The sequence below is a fragment of the Falco peregrinus genome, chromosome 4 (genome assembly GCF_023634155.1).
Source record: "Falco peregrinus isolate bFalPer1 chromosome 4, bFalPer1.pri, whole genome shotgun sequence".
In the NCBI taxonomy this organism is placed as follows: domain Eukaryota; kingdom Metazoa; phylum Chordata; class Aves; order Falconiformes; family Falconidae; genus Falco; species Falco peregrinus.
In genome coordinates, this window is record NC_073724.1 from 17,668,747 (window position 1) to 17,690,650 (window position 21,904).

The following is a 21,904-nucleotide window of genomic DNA, read 5'->3' on the forward strand; positions in this document are numbered from 1 at the left end:
CTGGTGCAGCAAACCACTGTATAATTTTACAGCCTTTTCATCCCGGCTGGCTACTTTAACCTTTACACCTGAATTTAATTTTGAAAAGGCTGTCTGTGGCATTTGCTTTTCTACTATTCAGATACAGTACAATGGAGTGTTAAATTGTTAATTTTAATTCACTCTGCTTTTCCTTTAAAAGTTGGCTGCTTTAAAGAAAAGCAGGAAGAAAAAGAGAAGAAAATTCTGACAGGGGAAAACTACATTATTTGGTCTTTTAAGCAGTACTTTTTTTGATATGACACTATGCAGAGGTGTTCCTGATTTTTTAATTTGTTTTCCTTTCTTGTTTTTTTTTTTTATTTATTTATTTTAAGTGCATGATTGCAGATGTAGTCACAAAAGTATTGTCTGATCTGACTTTCAAAGGATAAATGTAGTCACAGGAAACCCCTTTATTTTCTTTCTATGCTATACCACCCAATATTTGAAGTTTTTTATAGCTGTAGCTAGTGAGAGTAGGCATCTGTGAGAATGTAGAAAACTTCCCTCAGAAACATTATGTAGGATCAAGGCTATAGATTACTTATGAAAAACCTACAAAAAGATGTGTTGGGTAGTTTTTTACAGTAACTATAGCTTGTCGTAGAGAGAAACACTATTCATATTTGAAGAGCTAAAGCATGTACTTAGGACCATGGAAAATTAAATTTAAGGTTCCAGTTAAAACTAATAATAATTTATACAAAGTGAAACAGTTCTAACAGGAGAGGGTAATTTAAAACTTGCATTGCAAGAGCTAAGCTGTTGGGTTGGATAATACTGTCCTTTGGGATCTGGGAGCCTGAGGCTGAAGCCATGTGTCAGGTGAGTAGGTCAGCTGTGTCTGTGTGCATTCCACTGCCTTTCCTATTTGAGAAGCTCTTCATAGCCCTCCATGCTGTGCTGTCTCCCGTGCTCCGTACTCCGGATGGGTTGCCTAACCATTGGGCTAATTTGTTGTTCTGAGGTACTTGAAAGTTATTCTCAATTACTTTTCAAAGGAAAGAAGATTAAATACAATTTTATATTTCATGCCACCTTCAAGATGCATAACATCTTGAAGTTTTTTTGGAAAACCGAAACATTTGATTTCCAAAATTGAACAAAAAATTAATGATAAAAAAATAAAGAACTAGAAAAGACTTGCTAGTTTTCATATTAGTTAGAGAAGTTTCCGACATAAATAATTTTGTTTATTGAGTAATTTTAAGTGTGGCTTAATTTTACTTAGTTTTTGCCTAGGGCAAGGTAACTTTTTTGTTGAAGGAATAGGGAAAGGGAGACACCAGACTAAGAGTAAGTACTTTCTATGTATGTTCTTCCATCTTTTATTAACCACTCTTCTGGGAACCCCCTGGAAAGCTAAATCCAAATTATTTAATAGATAGGATAAGTTTGATTCATTTTGAACCTGCACAACCTTTTTGTTTCCATGACATCCCAAACTCCTAAATTTTTTAAATAATTTCTTTCTTGCATGAAAAAAATGTTTCTTATGTTTAAAGCCTATTTATATATTTGGCTGAGAATTATAATTTTAAAATAAAAAGTGAAAGATACTTCCATATGTTCTTCACATCAAATATAGTTTTCTCATTGGTTCATTTGTTTTCTAAGCTGTGAGCTTCCAGTCTATTTAGTTTCTCCTGCTGTGGGAGCTGTTATGAATCTCTGAACCACATGTTCCTGTGCTTTTCTGGTTACAATACCCTGTCTGTGAAATAATAAGTAGGAATGGTACACAGGGTTCACATTGTGGAGGAAAGTCTTGGTGTAGGTATTTTGCATACATAATCAGTGGGAGGGCAGCCTGAGCTTATAAAAAACGTTTCATTGGCATTTCAGTAGTTCCTGACAATAAGTTTCATGAAAGTCGAATGAATACCTCAAGATGCATTACAGAAGACCCTTTACAATTATTGTGTAATTTAAGCACATACTTCTTTTTTTTTAATACTTTCTAGATGTCTTTTTAAGTATAATCTGATTTTTTTTTGCAGCTGTGTTTAATATGGCTTTTATTGGTTATTGAGAGAAATATGTGCTATTATTAATTTATGATCTGTCACCAAGGCAGATGAGACGAAATGTAACAGACCTCTCCTGTCTTATACCTCTTAAATGTGTTCCAAATACTAAAATTCAAAATATTTGTATTAATTTAGGCCATCACAAAACATGCATCTTCGAACCAAAGAGGTTGTACTGAGTCTATGAGATTGGGGTGAGAAGCTGCATTTGTTTTACATTTACAGTGCTCAGAATACACCGAACTAGTTTCCCTTTAAGCTTAAGAAGTATATTAACATGTTTTGGCATGGATTTTGGTTTGGTGGTTATATAGATTTTTTTGCTAAGATACCATTCAATACATATATGGAAGCTCTTCATTTCAATTCACTGGAATAAATGACTCTGTAAAGGGAATCCATGGATCTCTGTACAGAACTATTGTACCTGCTCAACCTAGATATTATGAAGTAAACCAATGGCAGCTTCACAAAGTGCAATTCATGTGGTGTCAAAAGTTCATACATCTTCTATATTCCTTCTTCCTCCCTCATATGTCCTTACCTGTTTGGAACACCTCTACTTTTTTAAAATAAAAATTATACAATGTCAGTGTCTACAATGTCTACAATGTCAGTGATGCCGGTTCTCTCAAAAGGCAAGTCTTAAATCCCTTTGTGTGTGAAGTAGTAATACCATTTTAACATGTACAAAGACTCAGGTTTATCATGCACTACATCAAGTCAACACTTCATACTGGTGTGTGTACTAATCCTTATTATGTCAGAAATCAAGTTTCAGGAATCTGTTTCTTAGAGATTTCCTTGTTGGGCTCTAGCTTTTTTGCTAAATTCAATTTGTACCAGCAGTTTCCAGGAGGATGGGGTTGCAGTTTTGCTACCTGATTCAAATGTGGCTGTGCAAGTAGATAGCATGAGTATGATTCCTCATGTATGACGTTAACCAAGAGATCCTATCAGGCAGCGATACAGACATATACTAAGCCTCTCACCAGTAAATCCATGTTTGTATTCATAACAAGCTGTCTAAAGCAGTTCTTTTGATGAGATACAATCAGGACTATCTCAAGCTTTATACATGTGCTGCTTCCCAAGTCCGATGAAACTCTTTTGTCAAAGGTATGGGTAGAACTCTGTGAATTCAATAAATTGTGTACCTTTTCCAAGGAATCAGTTGTAAGCAACCAGTCTAGAACCTCACACTGCTATCCATGTTCTTTTTAAGCTTTTTTGGAAGCTATAGGTATACAGCAATGAGCTTAGCCCTTGTCTGAGATGAATCCAGAAGAGACCAAGAAAGGAACCTGAAAGAAACTTGTTCATTGAGGGAATGTTAGAGAACTTAACACCAACCTTCTCTGCTCAGACAGCAAACTTTCCAACCAGTAGATGTTATTTCTGTATTTGGCTGCATCACTCTGTTAATATTTTAAAAAGGCATGTCCGGTAGTAAGCAGTTATTTACCTTCCAAATAAAGTAATTTTAATTAAACTTAAGCATAACTCCTTTCCACATTTAAACCTTCTTTCATTTCAGTCAGGTCATTCAGTTTACAATTTTTCAGGTACATTATAATACAAATATTTCAATATTTTTGACTGAAGAAACCAGCAAAGACCTGAAAGCTTCCTGGATTTATTTTCCAAGATGCTATATTTTCATTTGTATCATGTTTGCCAAAGTATGGCAAGCAAATGCAAATTCACTTTGAGAATGATCTTGTCAATTTAGAAAGAACAGTTAAATTGGGGGTGGGAAACAACTGCGTCAGTATTTCTGTCAATACTAGACTTGGCACTCTGAAATAAATATTGTTATTTACATGTACACATAAGTATTTTAATGTTTTTCCAGTATCCAAATTGTCATTAGAAAGTTGTCAAATACTGTTAAAACTTCTAGTCAATAGCAAATTATGACTCATGACCTACAAAAGTGAAGCAATTAAACAATATCCACCATATGAGCTCTCTTCTTCCTAGGAATAACTGTCAGCTAGATAAATTTGATGTTTAATCAGTGCTTATTTCTTTAAATGTCAGCTGCTTATGTCTAAAATGTCAAGATAATTTTTTTGTCTTGCAGTGATCCATCTGAAGAAGGCCTTACAAATTTAGAATATGTCTAAGATTTAAAATTGAAAATTATTAATTATGTTTTAGAACATGCATAATCTGGAGCAGATCCTATTGTTTTTCATGTTGCCCAGATGGGGATATCCTCATGTTATGGAAATAATGTAATTCCAAATTTTTGGAAATTTCTGGCATAAAATACTGTAGATTATACCTTTCTGATGAGTGGTATATCTGCTATAGGTCTTTCCTTGTTTCCAGGGTTGATATTATAATCAAAGGAAAGAAAGGAAAGAGCAGATTATATTGTAGCTCAGAGACAGAGCTACAGAGTACCTTGGTACCAAGGTAAATTATTTCATAGGCATTTGGATGATCCTCAAAGTGAGAACAATAACTGAAGTTATTTTTAAGTTTAACATAGTTATCTTGTCTCTCAAATTCTTTTTTGTAGTTCTTTCAACTGGCATCCCTTGTTGTACCACTGAGGAGAGTTTCAGCCTTTCTCAGCCAAATTGATGTTATGTTAAAGCAGTTATGCTTTGCTTACTACCTTCTACTGCTTCCAGTAAAGCTGGATTCAGTTGACATTTCAAGAGCCCCTGATCACTCAGGGTATTTCCTTTCTGCACTCACCGTACTTTATATCTTAATGAAGCAGTATATTGGTTCAGTGGTTTGTTAGGTAAAATATTACTTATTTTCCGTCTCTATGCAGTAAACACACAATAGATTATTTGTAATAGGCAAGGGTGAACAGACAGTAGACAAGCAACAGAAGAAGTATAGAGATAAGGAATGAGAAGTGAGACCAAGAATGGTGTGGTGGAAATGAATAAAAGAGAGGTATGTGATGTGTCTGCATATAGCATATGTGAACCTTGTTTTGTTAGTTATTTTTATTGGTGGTGCTGAATGCAGAAGCTTTGAGACAACAGTCATAAATGAAATAGTGGTCATAAAAATAAACAGAAGACCAGACATAAGGAAAATATTTTTCACCATGAGGACAGTCAGGCCCTGGAACAAGCTGGTGAGAAAGTCTCTATTCTGGGCATTTTTCAAGATGGTGCACAACAAATCGCTGAGCAATCTGAACTGAACAGTCTGTTGACTGTGCTGATGAGGAGGTTGATCAAGATGACCTCCTGGAGTCCCTTCAACCTCAATTATTCTCTTTCCCCTTTTGATCCACTAAAAACATTAGTCCTCTGCACAGCATATGCTTTAGTAACTGCTTTAGAAAATAGATTACCTCTCTGTTTATTTTCTGCTTCATATACAATATACCATAGTAGGGCTTCCACAAAAGCAAAACTCGGGAAAACTTCCTAGAAAATACATTGCTTTCAACAAGTGTACTTAATGTTGACAAACTCAATGTTAAGAGCTGCCGTAACTTAATTCACTCATATAAACTTAATTCATTGCTTTTGGGTCTAAACATATTCTGTCATATTCTTATTACATGATTACATGTTGGGTTTTACAGTGGGATGAGTGTCTGCTTCAATATGTAAAGATAGGTTCAGAGAAACTTATTAATGATTATATATGAGTGAATATGTAGAACCCAAACATTTTTAATTAAGATACTTGAATGCCATGGAAGAGAGTAATATTCTATGCACATTTTACAACTAGTTCTTCTATGATACTGTACAAACAAATCCCCTAAATAAAAGTGTTCACATGTAACCAGAAATTGTATTGCATATGTAAACAACCTGACAAGGTACAGTACAGTTTGAGAGCTGTATTTGCTGTGTACTCGTGGCTATAAAGTGGAATGATTTGAAGAATGTAAACAATATTTGGAATTTTTCAAATGTATCTTACTACCAATTTACACAGTAAGTAAAGATGAACAGGTTTGTATCAGAGGACTCTGCAGTTCTTAAGTGTTAAAAACAGTACAATATGTTTGTTACCCAGGGATTTTGTTAAATTCAGTGATTTCTGTAAGGCAGTTAGATATTGCTAAAGATTACAGTCCAAGAATATGAATATACTTTATTTTTTCCAAATAATTTGTATTTGAAGACAAACACAGATTATTGCAGAATCAAAGAATGCCAAAGAATGAGTCAGGAAGGCACCTCTGGAGACCATCCAGTTCAACCCCCTGATCAGAGCAGGGTCAGCCAGAGCATGTCTCAGAACCATGTATAGCTGGGGTTTGAATATTTTCAAGGATGGAGACTCCAGAGTCTCCTGAGCAGCTTGTTCTACCATTTAGTCACCTTCTCAGTAAGAAAGGTTTTTCCTCTTCCTGTGTTTCAGTTTGTGCCCATTGCCTCTTGTCCTGTCACCAGGCACCACTAAGAAGATTCTGGCTCTATCTGTAATCACCTCTATCAGATATTTATATGCATGGCTAAGATCCCTGGAGCCTTCTCTACTCAGGGGTGAATTGCTGGCTCATTGTCAACTTCTTCTGCACCAGGACACTCTGGACCTTCCCTGCAGAGCTGCTTGCCAGCCAGCCAGCACCCAGACTGCACTGATGCATGGAGTTATTCCTGCCCAGGTGCGGGACCATCATGGAATCACTGAATCTTTGCTTCATTCCTGAAGTGCCAGAGGGTAGCTAGAGCAGGCTAGTACCTAAGGGACAGTGGGCCAGGAGGAAAATAGGCAATCACAGCAACCAAGGAAGGGGCTCATCAGCCAGGACCTATTCCACACTACCCCAGTGAGGGAGCAGGCGGCCCTGAGGGTGCCAACCATGCTGAGCCAGGAGTCCAGGTCATCTGCATACAGAGATGGTTCTCATGCAACTTGAAGTCTGAAGAGTTTATCACTCTTATAGATGGTAACATTAAACCTTTAGTTCATCCTAAGTACAAAAAAACCCAATATAGATGGTAACATTAAACCTTTAGTTCATCCTAAGTACAAAAAAACCCAAACAAACCACAAAAAAAACCCAAATGTGAATGTACTTTAACAAAAAAAAAAAAAAAAAAAAAAAAAAAAGTGGTTTAAAAAATAGACTTTGACATGACATTCTTTGTGCAGGATGAGTAATGTAATTTGTATTTTTAACAGTACAGCCTCAAATAATACAACTTAAAAATGAAACCACGTTTGAGAATGGGAAAGCCACGCTCATCTGTGAAGCAGAAGGAGAACCAATCCCAGAGATTACTTGGAAGAGGGCCATTGATGGAATAACCTTCTCGGAAGGTGACAAGGTAAATCAGCCTTTAATGTCTAAAGTATCTAAATATGTACTGTCTGGCTAATATTTTTATAAGCAGAAAATTAATTTAGAAATAGATTAATTCTATGTTCTTCTGGAATTGGAAGGAATTTCTACTTTCCAAGGTAATAACAGCAATGTGGAGATTCTAAAAATTAAATTTAAAAAAAAAAAAAAACAAAAAGCAATTAAAGTGCTGAAAGGTAATTCATCTTATCAGGCCTAAATTTTCATATATAATCCTTAAGAGTTTCAGTTTCATCTTGATCATAATGGCTGCCCATAGCCTTTCTTGAATATGTTTAGACCCTTTCCATTGTTTCTCAAAATGCAGTGGAGCCTATAAAAGTCTGAAATAAAATACTCTGAATACTTTGGTGTTCTTTATTTCCCACTTCTGAAGCGTTGGGGTTTTTTTCCCCATTTTTCTGTTACATTTTTCTTTACACAGAGCAAGTAGTCTATAACTAAAAATAGAGCCTATTTTCCTATTTTGTTTTCCCATTTTCATGTTTTATTAAAAAAGTAAGTTGAATAAAGGTTACAGTATGACGATGAAGAAAGTCGGTTACAGTAGGAACAAAACCTGTAATTAGATGGGATGGTGAAAGCAAAGGAAACTGTAATGTTATTCCTAACCATGCAGATAACAAGCTCTTCCTACAGAGCCCTTTTTCCTTTTTTTTTTTTTTTTTTTAAACTATTTTCTTTTACTATTTGAACAAGTTTTTTTCTTAATTCCCTTACATAAACTATAGATTTTCACTGTGCTGGTTAAAGTATGAGATACCATCTTCCTGGCTGGCTAATTCTGAATTTTAACTCCAGATAGCCAAATAGCTAAATACTGGCTTCTTGCGGATGTTTGCGTATTCATAGGTGTTGTTTAAAAAAAACAATTGACAAACCTACATTGCAGTCATGCTACTGAGGGAATTAGATACATAGTAAGTCACTCAGTGTATAGGGAATTGCTGTATATTAGGGAATTACATATTTCCATTATTTGTGCTCTCAAGGTAAATGTCTGGTCTGGTCTAGTCTCGGACTTGACCTTTTCTCTAATTGAGGCAGTTTATGTGAGACTCTGTCTGCCACTTTCCTGCTATGTCATTTCAATTTTGCAGCAAGATAACAGTATTTATATAGTATTTTTTTCTAATAGTTTTGCATTAAAATGAAGTTTATCTTCTCCTTAAATATTTCAAGTCAAAGGTCATCTTTCTGACCCACAAAGACTACACTTGGTTCAAAGGCTACAAGTGTAGGCTTCCACTTCTGTTTGGAATGTTTGTAAAAAAACTTTCTTATATCAGAAATGAAAAATGAAAGCAAATCACAGAAACAAGATTAACAATGTTGGTGCAGTTGAAACCTGAAGTTTATCCAGTGCTTATATAAGACATTATTACATTCTTAATTCAAACTGCAGATGGTTAAACTGTCTAGACATGTTACTGTAGCTTTCTCTGAACTGTGGCTCGACTGAGTAATACTGAAAACCAAACTAAAACCTATATTCACTTTCTACTGGTGTGCTGATACACTATATGTGGATGATAAAAAGATGAGAATAAATGCAGTTATATGGTTTCCTTTTTTTCTTGCCAATGAGAGAACTCCGTGTATAGCTCATGGGAGAGTTTATGCTTAATGTTGAATAAGTTTTCTGTAATAGTCTATATGTTCTTGAGCTATAAAATATGCTGCTGGATTTACCCTGTGGTTCTCAATATCCAGGGTGCCAAAGCCTTGGCTTGTGCTTTACTACCAATTTAGGTGAATACAAAACGAAACTGGTAGTAATTAAATTGTTCAATAATTGTTGAATAATACAGCAATGTTTTGCACACAGGAAGAGAAGGAAAAAGTGAACTGAAGAAAGTGGGGAAGAAGGGGGGGGCATTGTAACATAGTTTTTAATGGAAAATATTACTTACATGTGATAACTTTTGAAGTAATGTCTAATCACCAGACATACTTGCATAAACATAAAAATCATCATCTACATTCAGTGAATTAATCTTTTGAATTTTTTACCAGTTTTAAAACATTTTTTAGTACAGACTGCACTTTATACAAATTTTTTGTTGAATTAAGAATATCTTTAGGGGGTTATTTTTTTCTGTGGAAGATGGAAGAACTGTTCTAATTATAATATTCACATGATGATGATTAAAAAACACAGAAAGTCTTGCTCTTATTTTTTAATTATTTTATTTCTTTTAGTATGTAGATCCTCAATTATGTCATTCTTGTTTTGCTAAAATGCAAGTATACCTTGTGTGGATAAGGGAGAAGTCTGAATGTAAGATCATTCTTAGCCTGCATGGATTCAAAATATTTCTTTCAAATGATAGATAGGGCTTATAACCAGGACATAGACTTTTCTGAGTTTTGAAATGATTATGTCCAAAAGAATGGAAAATATGCACCAAAGTCATAGATCAAAGAAATAACCCTGCTGGGCTTAAGGAGGATAATGTTAATGAGTGAGAGGTCTATAATTATCTCTTAGGAAAATATAGCTTTGATAAAGGATTTTCAGTACATCAGAAGTGTGTACTTGAAAGTTGAAGGCAAGTGAGTGCAAACCAGAAGCAAAGAAGCCTTTTCTTCTCATTTTATGAGTTAGCCTTTGGAACAATCTACCTCACAGTGTGTGGTCCTTCTTACACTGAGAATTTGAAATAAAGGTGGCTTTCCCCTTCCTCTGACCTCTCTTGAAATTTTAAATGGAAAGTTTTCCAGGAGGTCACATTAGGTGACTTCTGTAATCCTTTTATGGCTCTATAACCCATAAATACATGAGTGTGTAACCCTGAGTAAATGAATGATTATGTGTGACAGAAGGTGTTTGGCTCACCCTTAAAGATTTGAAAATGGAAATGAACATCTAGTCCAAGATTCATATGCTATTGCAGTGTCAAGCCAAAACTCTCTGCTTGGTGCATATACTCTGCCTCTGCACCTCTAGTCCCTGACTCCCCAGTATTGTAAGTCTTTTCACTAACATTCCAACCTGGCCATGCCTCTTCTGGCTGTGGTTCAAAATGCCATGTTGCTACAGACCTCTGTGGATCCAGCAGGCCTGGCCCTTTTCCCAGTGAAAAGAGCAGGCAGGAGAAGTGTTGCTTTTTGTAGAACAGAAGGAAGGATATTGATTGGATTTGGTTTGCTGTAACCACTTATAAAATAGATTTTGAAGATGCACATACATATCTACACATATACCTGAAGGAGAGTGTATCCTGATCCTCTGAACAAAAATGTCATTGGTTGCTGTGCGGACTGCAGAACTGTGAGGGCAGTTTCACGCTCTAGTTTTCTAGTATCTGATTCTAGCAGAAATATGAAAGCTGACCAATGTTGCTTGTAATTACCATTTCAAGCCTTGTTTTGGAATACAAATGACAATAACAGATGGGGCTTGTTATGAGACAGTTTCACCACTGTATGCAGCATGTGTCCAAAGAGGCAATCTGCTCTGAAGAATTTATGATCTAAACATGTAAAATGAATGAATGAAGTCAGTGCAGAGAGGTCACAGTCCAGAACCTGGTACTCAGCTTTGATCATGCCTCAAGTGTGGGGTAACTGATTAACAGAAAAATGAAACAAACAAAAAAAAAGATAATTTGCAACTTGGATGTTGGACTTAAGACATATGAAATTATACTGTATTTGTCTATATTTGACACAGATTCACCAAATGTCTTTAAAATATGTTAAAGTATTCTTCTTGTATCCACAAGTAAAAAAAAGAAACGAAAAAAAAAAGAAAAAAGAAAAAAAGTGATTTTAACCTCATAATGTAGACTACAGAAATAGCTTGAGTTCTGCTTCCTTCCGTCTACCTACTATTACAATAATAATCTGGCTGTCCCCATGAAATTTCCTGTAACATTGTTTTTAAATATTGCAGAGCTCAGACCAATAATTAAATTATTTTCCAAGTTTGAATTTGCTTTATGTTGGCATGCAAATCATAACTATTTGTAGCTTGTAGAGTTTTTCACAGTTTTCATGGTCAGACAACAGGCAAATGTGAAGAATTTGGGGGATGTTTTGTCTTTTCTTTGAAAGGTCAACTCTGCCTCCCCCTATGGCTGTTAACTCCACTTCAGCTATTACGAGAGTTAGTAAAAATAACCTGATTTTTTTTTTACTCCCTGTGAAAGTTGTCACTGCACAAAAAGAAGCAGTGTTCCAGTGTCAGCAAATTGCGTTGCCTTTCTTGCGAGATAGTAGTGAGAGCTCTGTTACATTTTTTCACATCCAGGATCAGGTCTTTATTTGAAATGAATCACCCAAAATGAGGAGATGAAGCTGTATCTAGGGTATTTTACTTGATTCCAGGAGATTTCTTTCTTTTTTTCTGAGCTACAAATCCCAATCTTTGTAAATTAATCTCAGGAACTTTTGTTCTTTGAATAATTGGAAAAAATATAAGAGGCAAGTTCCTTGCCTTATAGAAGAAAATTTTTATAACCTGTTTCACCTATGTGTTGTGTGAACGGCTTCTACTTACAATATCATAGAATATTTTTCCTGTTGTAATATTAGCATATCTTAGCCTGCAGGCCAGAACAGTTTATGTAGCCAGCTGCAGCTGTGTTTGATTATGCAGTTGAGACATTCTGCAAACAAATCAGTCAGGCATTACATATTTTTTGTATTTTGTTCTTAACACCAAAATTAATCGTGATGGGCTTCACATTGTAAGGCTATATAATAGAAGAGTAAGATTATTGTGACTGGAAAGAGAAGTTAAATAAATGGACATGAGAGTGAGTAGAAAGCAGGAAGGTGGCCTTAAATGTTAGGTAATTAGTGCTGTTGGGAATATACAGATTTATACCCTGTGACATATGCAAAACATGGAGCACATACGAGCACTGGATACTACTATACTCTCACCAGTCGTCAGATCTATAGAAATCTGCGTACGTTTTGAGGCTCCTTCATCTTCTGTATGGCACGTTCAGCTACACTAATATGGAGTTGGGACAAACTGTCCAGTGAAATAGAAGAAGCTAAACACAGAGTGGACAGTCTTGGGAGGTAACAGTATTTTAGTAGGAAGATTCATTTGGGAGGGGTAAGATTGCACGCAGTTAGAAATGAAAAACAGCTTCCCTGGGTGAGCTGAGGAGTAAAGCTGCAAGCCAATGTGGATATTTCAAAGTCCTTAAGTAGCCCAATCACTCATCTGAGTTCCACATGCTCTTTCAGGTAACACCACCTGCAGTAATACGTAAATGAAGCCAAAACTGAAGCTAGAAATCACCTCTTCCCCAACACAGGCTTGGTTAGTGTTTATATTGACAACTCAATAATAAATCCCTGCTACGTGGCCAAAGGGCCCTTCAGATTTGTTCCTCTTTTAGGAGATAAATGAAATGCTTTGTTACCCAGACTAGACCCAAATGGCTTTACATACACACAGCCATGTATGTATTCGTGTTGTGTGAATGTGAGTGATTGTATTGGTATTATACTAGCTCAGAATTCTCTCATTTGTGCAAATTTTTCTTTTCAGTAAAATTTTAAGGTCAGTTTCCATTGGGACATAAATAAGTAAACAGAGACAAGGTTCTTGATTCTATAAAGATAACAAAAAGCCAAGAATGTTTAAAACTTAATAAATCTTCTGTAATAAAAGCTTAGACAACCTAGAGAAAAAAAGATGTTTATTTAGGAACGTCATGAATTTAATCGATTGTTTAACATGATATCTTAAATTAAGTACAAAGGTTTTGTTCATTCTGTAAATGGATAATCATAGTTCTAACAAATTTATATTACAAACTTCAGAATTCTCTCTCATTTAGTCCATTTTGCTTATGTACTACCTATGCACCAAGTAGATATTTTTGGGTGTTTTTTATGGGTTTTGGTGCTGCATTTACTGCCTGAAATGAAGCCATACAGGCTTGGAAATGGCATTTCTTTCCCTTCCAATATTAGCTTTTTCCACTGAGTCATCAGTGATGATATTCCCCGTGTTACACTAATGAAGACTGAAATTATCAGGGAACTTTTTATGGACCAACATTTCCTATGATACCAGTGGAGCTTGGACTTGAATATTCATTCATTCCTTCCACTACACAAAAGATCATTTCTTGAGCTTCTGCCTAAGTATCAGTTGAATTATCTGCTAATGGTTTAATAACTTTCAACTTGTCTGATGAAATAGAGATCCTGTATCTGATGATACATTAAGTCATACAGCCACACTTTTTACACTGGAGTAATTTGGTAGTATTACATAGTGTTACATTTTCTATGTACCATGGAAACTCCTAGGAAATTATCAAAATCAATGGCACAGTCAACAGTGCAGTGCTGGCAAAATGTATTTTAATCTATTAAAACCTGTCAGCAGTTTTCTTGACCTCAAAGGTAGTTTGAATACCCTTGCATATTAGGAGAAAATAAGTATTTAGACTTTTGGCAAAACCAAGATGAAAGCAAATAACCTGGATTCTCTTTTTCAATCTCGTTTGTTTTGTTTAACAATTTTTCTACACTCTTTGTAATGATTAGTTCTTAGTAATTTATTAATGTCCTTAATATACTGTTAAAAAAGCACATTTTCCTATCACAGTTTCACTGTACCATCTCCTTGTGTGCATCTACACATATGCTATCTACCTATTAATGCCAGTTCTCAGATTTCAAACACAGTCAGGTTATGGCAGTTTAACATGACAGTGCTGATGGCCCAGTGTACGTCTATCATCTGTGAAAGGATGCTGGGCAACCTAACCTAAAGCATAATGCAAGAGTCTTATTTCTTTGCATTGGCAAAAGTGAAGACTGCACAATCCCTTACTGACAGCTTCTGAAATTCAGCAAACTATTTCTCAGGACTGCGTAACTGAACCATAGGTTTGAGCTCTGATTCATGGTCAGACTAACTCCCATCTCTGCATGGACTCAACATGTGTAATTAAAATTTCTAAATGTTGCAATAACATAAATAACCTAAATAATGTTACCAACAATAAGCTGGGTTTTGTCTTTCTATAAATTTCTGCTTTTACAAATCAAGTAGTGACATTTATGCCAAAGGTCAATGAAATAATAGCATGTGGTAATCTTTACCTTACTACAAGCTCATTATCTAACATGCTTTAATATGTCTTGTAGGTAGCTGATACATAATGTTAAAGCCCTCAGGGTGATATTACTTGGTAAAAATTTATTGAATTAACAAGTACTCTATAAATGTTCCATTTCTTAAAATAGTATACAAAAGTGGATATTTAATATAGAATTTTACATTAAGAATACAGTTTAGTGAATATTTAGAGTTCCAGACTGAAAAAATACCATTTTACCAGCACATTTCAGAAGCGTCATTTGGAGTTATGGTCTGTAGAACAAAATATATTTTCTGTTTTAATTTAGAAAATGTAAAAATAAGTACAGAATCTCATCAGAAAGTACAGTTGCTTCCTTTACAGCTTTTTAATGTAGAGGAAAAAAAAAATAATTAGTATATATTGTGATGAGACAAACATAATGTTTATGGTATGGAACATGTGATGTTATTTAGACCACAGTTACCAGTGCTTCCTTACCGCAAATTCAAAGTGATTTCAGTAATACCAAAACTATAGTAAACTCTATTGAGGTAAAACTCTCACTATCTCACCCAAAAGCAACACTGTAGGCATTTAAAATTAAGAACTCTAAGAACTTTAAGATTCATGGATATTCTTTAAGAATTCCTGAACTCACAGGTCATCATGTCATCATATTTAGCAGATATGCCCTAATTAAACAATTGTTACAAATAACCCTAATTATGTTTAAAAATATTTACAAATTCTGTATGAAAATGTACAGATTTATATAAATAGATTGTTCTTTTTGTCTTTATTACCTTTACCATCATATTTGTTAAAAAAAATTGTATGGCTATAAAATATACATGCATCATACACCTTGTAGCAAATGCCAAAATATTAAATAATATGGGTGTGGGGGTGTGTGTTGCTGAAGAGATATCCTCAGCAAATGTATGTTTTGGCAATTTCATTGGTAACTTTGTTTCTTGGATAAGATGTTGGGAGGTAGTAGCTGTACAAAAGAGAAGGAGAACTCTTACCCTTACCAGCAGCCCACCAAGAGGCCATCTGCTGCCCCTAGTCTCCTCTGCTCCAATGTGGATCCTTCCCACAGGCTGCAGTTCTTCAAAAACTGTTCCTGCGTGCGTCTTTTCTGCAGGGTGCAGTTCTTCAGGAACAGACTGCTCCAGCAAGGGTCCCATGTCCTGCCAGGAGCCTGCTTTGGAGCGGGCTCTCCATGGGCTGCAGCTTTTTTAAGGGCACATGCACCTGCTGTGGCATGAGGCCTTCACATGCTTCAGTGTGGATATTCACTCCACCATGGACCTCCATGGGCTGCAGGGGGACAACCTGCTTCAACATGGTCTTCACCACAGCTCCAGGGGAATCTCTGCTTGGGTGCCTGGATCACCTCCACTCCTTCTTCCTTCTCCCACCTTGGTGTCTGCAGGAGCTTGTTTCTCACACTTTTTTCCTCATTCCTCTTTTTCCTTTCCTTCCTCACCCAGAAAACTGATTACCTTCCTTCAGGCTGCCCTCTCTCCTCCCAGTTTGCCTGCATACCTGAGAATCCTAGAGCTGTGACTAATTTTTTTAGCTGTGATTAATTTATCCACATGGTGTCTCCAGTTTATGTGTTATTACAGATGTTTCTTCAGCAATGTACTATGCATAACTTCTGATAATTTAATTTAATAATACATATTCCTTACATTTCCTGAATTGTGCAGTGGAGTATGAAATGCTTTAAGCTGACTGAAAATAAACTATAGATTGGTTCTAGGGTTTTGCTTCTCAGTAATGCTTTCCCTAGCAGAATGACATACAGGGTTTTATGCTACCATGTTGCAATCTCTGCTTTCTACATTGTTTCAGACTCTAGTAGCAGCATATTTTTTCATAATAGTTTCCACCCAATTTGACTGATATGTTCAGCATAATCTTTTATTTATATACATACATATAAATAAATTTTAAAATGTAATTAGATAAAACCTATTGGATGATACCAGGTAAATAAAATAACTAGAAAACAAATATTTCTGTGCCTTTTCAGATATGTCCAGCGTAGCTCATTTTCTCCATTTTACATGCTACTGCAAAAATTTTCTGTTGTTTCTTCCATTCCAAAAAGCCATACAGAATTGTCAGGCTTTGTGAACAAAGGCATTTTATTCTGTGAGGTCTGGATCTGGGTCCTTCTTGCAGACAATTCACCTGCTCTTCATGACTTAAATTATGCATTTCTGGCTTCTTGTGCCTTTCCTTCCCCTAAGGAGGCCTTGTTGCATATCTATTGCACTGCAGGACTCCCCCTCATCCCAGTTTCCAGACAGACTTCCTATGTGCTCTTTAGCCATAGTAACTTTAATAAAATATACATCACCTTCACAGAAAACTGGAAAGGATCCCCAGCTGCATACAAGCACTGAACAAACAAGTAAGAGAAAGTAAAATTTTGATCCCCTCCCCACCCCCCCACCCCCCCCCCCCAAAAAAAGCCCATGTTGTGCTGCTCTGTGTTGCATAGCTGTATACCTTCACCACATCAGTTATTCCTGCAAGTAAAGCTAAACTTTATCATGATCTAAACCTGAATTCTATGAAAATGAATGTAAATATATAATGCATTAAGCTCAGCTTGAGTTTCTCGGAGTAGCTGTCATTTTAAAGGTTCTTTTGTATTCTTCCATAGCAGTTTTGTGAGCAAGAGGGGCATACAACCCATATTTACCCAAGAATTTGTTGTCAGTCCAAGTAATATTTTATCAGTTTATACAAAATAAAACTATGCTTCCTTCCCTGCCTCTGGTCAATCTAAAGGTACCTTTGTCCATTTTGTACTGCAGTAAGCTTACATGCTTTGTCTTCATGGGTTTCCAGCTAAAAGTTGTTTTGGTTTCTTTTGTTGTTTTGGGCTTTTTTTTCTTTTTTACTGTTTTCCCCTGTTAAAGTTACAGAACTGCCTCCCCCATTCCTAATTAAGACAAAGAGCTAATGTTTGCTAGTTAGATCTTCACCATATATGGTACTTAGCAAAGAGCTAACCAGAAACAAATTCAGATAGTTACCTGATGATTAGGGACTTGCTATCTTTAAGCAAACTGAAATCACCTCAGACCAAGGTGACCCCTGGCAAGTCCCAAGACCCTGCACTGGAGCAGAGCTCTTACTAGCAACAGGAGAACCATGCGTACTGGGCTACAACCCCTGCCCGAAGGAAAGCTGGGATCCTAGTGCTTGATGTTTTCGTGTTCTTTCACAGTTTCGTAACTCCATCCGTATGGGCGGTTCAGTGTGGTACAGTGGTAGAGTTTGACTGTACTAGTTACTTCTACAGCTGCAGTCATTTATACTTCAGATTCGAATTGACCCAAACAGAAACAGGACCAGATTGAAGTTCCAAGTCAGAATAACCATACCTGTTGCTACTGATGCTGTATATATTTAATAGTGAGTATTCTTGTTGAGATGCACAGAGATTGAGTAATACACTGAAGAATGAATTCTGGCAGATCACATAGAACCCATACTGACACATGTTTGGGGTCATATTCTTATGCTAGAGTCCTCCCTTACTCATCCTTTGCAGGAAGACCTTGTAACTCCAATGTGCATTGAAGTTACAAATGCTTTGCAAGCATTTTAAAGATTGAACAAAGCTGATGTATAATCACCTGTGTCTTACTCTCATTTATCCAAAGAATCCAGTCACAATAAGATTTGATTGTCTAAAGTAAGATGTAGCTGTATAGTAAAATCATTATTTTTAGTGGCTGTTTTATATGAGGTCTGTATTACATAAAAGCATTGTACTTAATGGTCTTATTCCTGAGAATTTTGCTGGTTTGGATCCATCTGAGTCAGCTATATTAATGGCATCACAGCAGTGTTGGAGTAGATTCAGAGCAGCAAAATTCTTAGATATAAAACCTTTAAATACAGTATTTACGATTGAATCAGAATTTCTAATACAAAGTACTTAAGTAATTATTACAGTTTTAATATTTCTGTTATAAACACTCATTTGTCGTTACTATTGTTATTTTCTGTGACCAACACTAATGTTTGTTTTCCTCTACAAGCTTTTTTCAGATGATGCTAATATTTTTGCCATTAATAATCATCAACCATTTCTTTCTTGTGATTTGCATCTTTAGCACAAGTAATCTTGAATGGCTGATCATCATATTTTTTCTCTTTATTATTTCTCTTTCATACATTTTTGTGAGTAAAAACCAATCAAAGGAAAGAAGTTCAGTGTTCTGTTTCATGTCTTAGTGGTTTTGGTGTATCATATGTCCTGTGTCATCTCAAAACATAACAACTTAAGTTTGAAAGAAATGCCAGCATGAATCAATCAAATATCAGTTCATAATTTGTAAGAGTTATATGAAGCTTTCAAGAATACATTTTTCCCGAGATTGTACATGCTGTTAACAACCTGCATAGATCTCATTACTATTTCCATCTGAATTCTTTAAAAGTAACTGCTATGTCTGCAGATGAACAGAAAATCAAAACAAACGTTATTTTTTTTTCTTCAAGATTAATTTTTTGTGACGTCCCTGGTGTCACACTATAGATCTACAAAGAATAAATTCTTCAGTAATTTCTTCCTTGTGGAAATACAAATTCTTAACAAATACAGGAGTCTGCAGCATGCTGACATATGTTTAACCAGCTGCAGTTCTAAAAGAATCACAAGGTCTCCTATAAAAATCACTGAAGTCCAAGACACTGCTGTAGCATTATTCTGCTTCACTGGACGTTAAGGCATATGCACGTAGCAATACTCTGGAATTTTCTGCTGTCTCCAACAGGTGCATGGATAAAATACATTTACCTGAAGAAAATGGGAAATATTGTGAATATACCATCCATAATCCAGAAGGGAGCTTCCATCAGCTTCTACACGATGATGGCTGTTGTGACTAACAGCCCTTTCTCATCATCAAAGGTAGATTTTTAGATTAGGAATTGCTGGTCACTTACATTAATAGACTTCTGGAATTTTATCATCATTTAGTATCAGTACGTCAGGTTGCAGAAGTTCTTATCTTTCATGCTGCTTCAAGGAACAGTTTCATGAGCAATTATGACCTGCTTAAATCTCACGTATAAGAAACATTAGCCTGAAGTATGTGATCTGAGGTTTTCCTCTCATGTGGATATCAACACAACCCGAAATCAGAAAGCATCCTAAAAAATATTGTTATTCATGAAATTCCAAAGGTGATTCTGTTAATCAGTATTTGTTTTTTCCTTGAAAATTCAGTGATGTGTACTCAGAACATGACCGAGACAACATAATGAGTTGGCAGGTTTTGACAATTTGATCTGAAGAAGGAAGAGCTAGGCATAAAATTAAAACAGGTTCTTTATAATATTTTTGATACTTCCCATCCTGCAATGTGAGGATCTTCTATGATGGATATCTGCAGCAGCTCCTTTGGAGGAACTTGAAAAAGTCCTGCAGTTTTTACTCAACTTATATCTTCTCACAATGACTGTTCTTGAGTATGTGCACCATGATTTACAAAAGAAATAACATTCAATTTTAAGCCACTTTTTCTTCATATTTTCTGTTGTTAACACATGCAGTGCTCATCAAAATAGCACTGAAGTACATAAGGTGTCAGAAGACATATTTGGTAAATATGTGACAGGCAAAACTGGCCTACATTGGTGTAACTATGGACAGTAATGGCACTTTGATCATAATTAAGCTTTAAACATCAGAACAAAACCTAAAAAAGGTATTTCAGCATGTCTGGATTTTAAATATAGGGATTTTTTTGCTTGCATTCTTGCACTTGGACTTCAAGGGATGAAGGAGTGCTTTGTCAGCCAAACAGTAAACTCTGTAGGAGGGAAGATAATCAACACAAAGTTACAGCTGCTCTAACCATCCAAGTAATATTACCAAAATCCAGCTACAAACAAGACACCAATTTCTGCATCTGTTCTCACCTTCCACTCTTGCTTTCAGCCAGCTGAAAATGCATGTTTTGGCACCTGTACAACTTCATCTCATTTGCTGCTACAGTTCCTCAGTGGGAGCTGGAGAAATGGTTGATAAATGAAATTCAACCACTAATCACACCATCCACCTCTCTACAGTTTCTACAGTTGAAAAAGAATGACAGTTTCTAAGCGTCATCATAAGCTAATCCTCTGTTTCTGAGAAATTACATTTTTTTTACTACAATGGCAATGGAATTGTACAGATTGAACACTCCGTGGTACCTGAATAAGTTATTCTGTCCCAGAAGCTGTTCTTATCTCTTTGTGGATGTTGTTGTCTCATCACATTCCTATTCTCTCTGCATGTGGAACCCTTGAAATACAGTTGTCATCATTCTGGTACTACCCTGGGGGCTCTGAAACATGGTTTTGGCCGTTCATCAACAGTCAGGTCAGCATCAGCTGGCCAGGACTATGGGAATATTCATGTGTGGAAATCCAAATCATGTGAGAAGTTTGGGAAAAAAGAGCATGACAGAAAAAGTCGGGTAGTAGAGCAGCATATATGTCATGACAAGAATTTTATCAAAATCAAGCATACATGTATTTACTTTTACAGAATCTGAAGAATTACTCTCAAGTGATAAGATACTTTCCATTTTATTATTAGACTAGGATTCATTTGGGTTAAGCTACATATTCTGAGCAAAAATATAGCAAGTGCAGAAGGTTCTCACCTTTTGGGGTTTTTTTGTTTGTTTGTTCATTTGTTTTCAGAAGGTAATATTTTATAATTAAGTGTTGCCATTATGAAAAATTTTACTTGGAGACCTGTATAGAAGAGTTGTCATTTCTTTGACAATGACAGAGAACTAGATTGCTATCAGTATTCACAATAAGAGGTGTTTTTCTGTGAAATGTTAAATTTTTAATTTAAGGAATGTGGGGTTTATGTGAATGAAGTCACAAAGTCAGCTGTAGCTGAGTAAAATGCTATTAAAGTCTCTGCTGAGGATTTCTCACTTGTTTTTTAGCTTTATGCTGATGATGGGGGGGGGGGGAGGGGGGGAGGGAACACTACCAAAGCCCCAGAAAAGCCACTTTTATTTATGAATTCTATGAAATTTTCCAATTAAAAGTGATATTTCTTATTGATTTTATTATGATTTCCCAGATGCTATAAAAAGGTAACTTCTGAAGACCTTGTTTAATTTTCAGGACACACAGTGGTCTGTTTATTGAAATTATTCTTCCAATGTCTTAGAGTGTGTCAATTAACATGCTTGCTCACTGGTCTTTCTAAAGAAATACGCACATCTGTGTGGGACTGTGTTGACTACATATGTTTTTCAAACATCTCTGATTATTCGTGCTCCATGGTGATAGGTGATCCAGAGTAATTCAGTGAATGAGCAGAAATCATGAGTACTGAACTACAGAGACTGTTCTGGTTGTCTAGATTTTTGTTTTGTTTACTTTTTATACTCTATTAATACTAAGAAATAAAAGCATGTGTACTTGAT

At 35.8% G+C, this 21,904-nt stretch overlaps 1 protein-coding gene across 1 annotated transcript in view; it reads left to right on the forward strand.

Annotated features, from left to right (window-relative positions):
- The window catches only part of NCAM2 (neural cell adhesion molecule 2), a 308,946-nt gene that overhangs the window by 180,424 nt on the left and 106,618 nt on the right, over nucleotides 1-21,904 (forward strand). Inside the window, exon 8 of the mRNA XM_027795129.2 lies at nucleotides 7,179-7,324. Coding sequence (XP_027650930.1) covers nucleotides 7,179-7,324 — 146 coding nt within the window. The remainder of the gene's footprint in view (nucleotides 1-7,178; nucleotides 7,325-21,904) is intronic.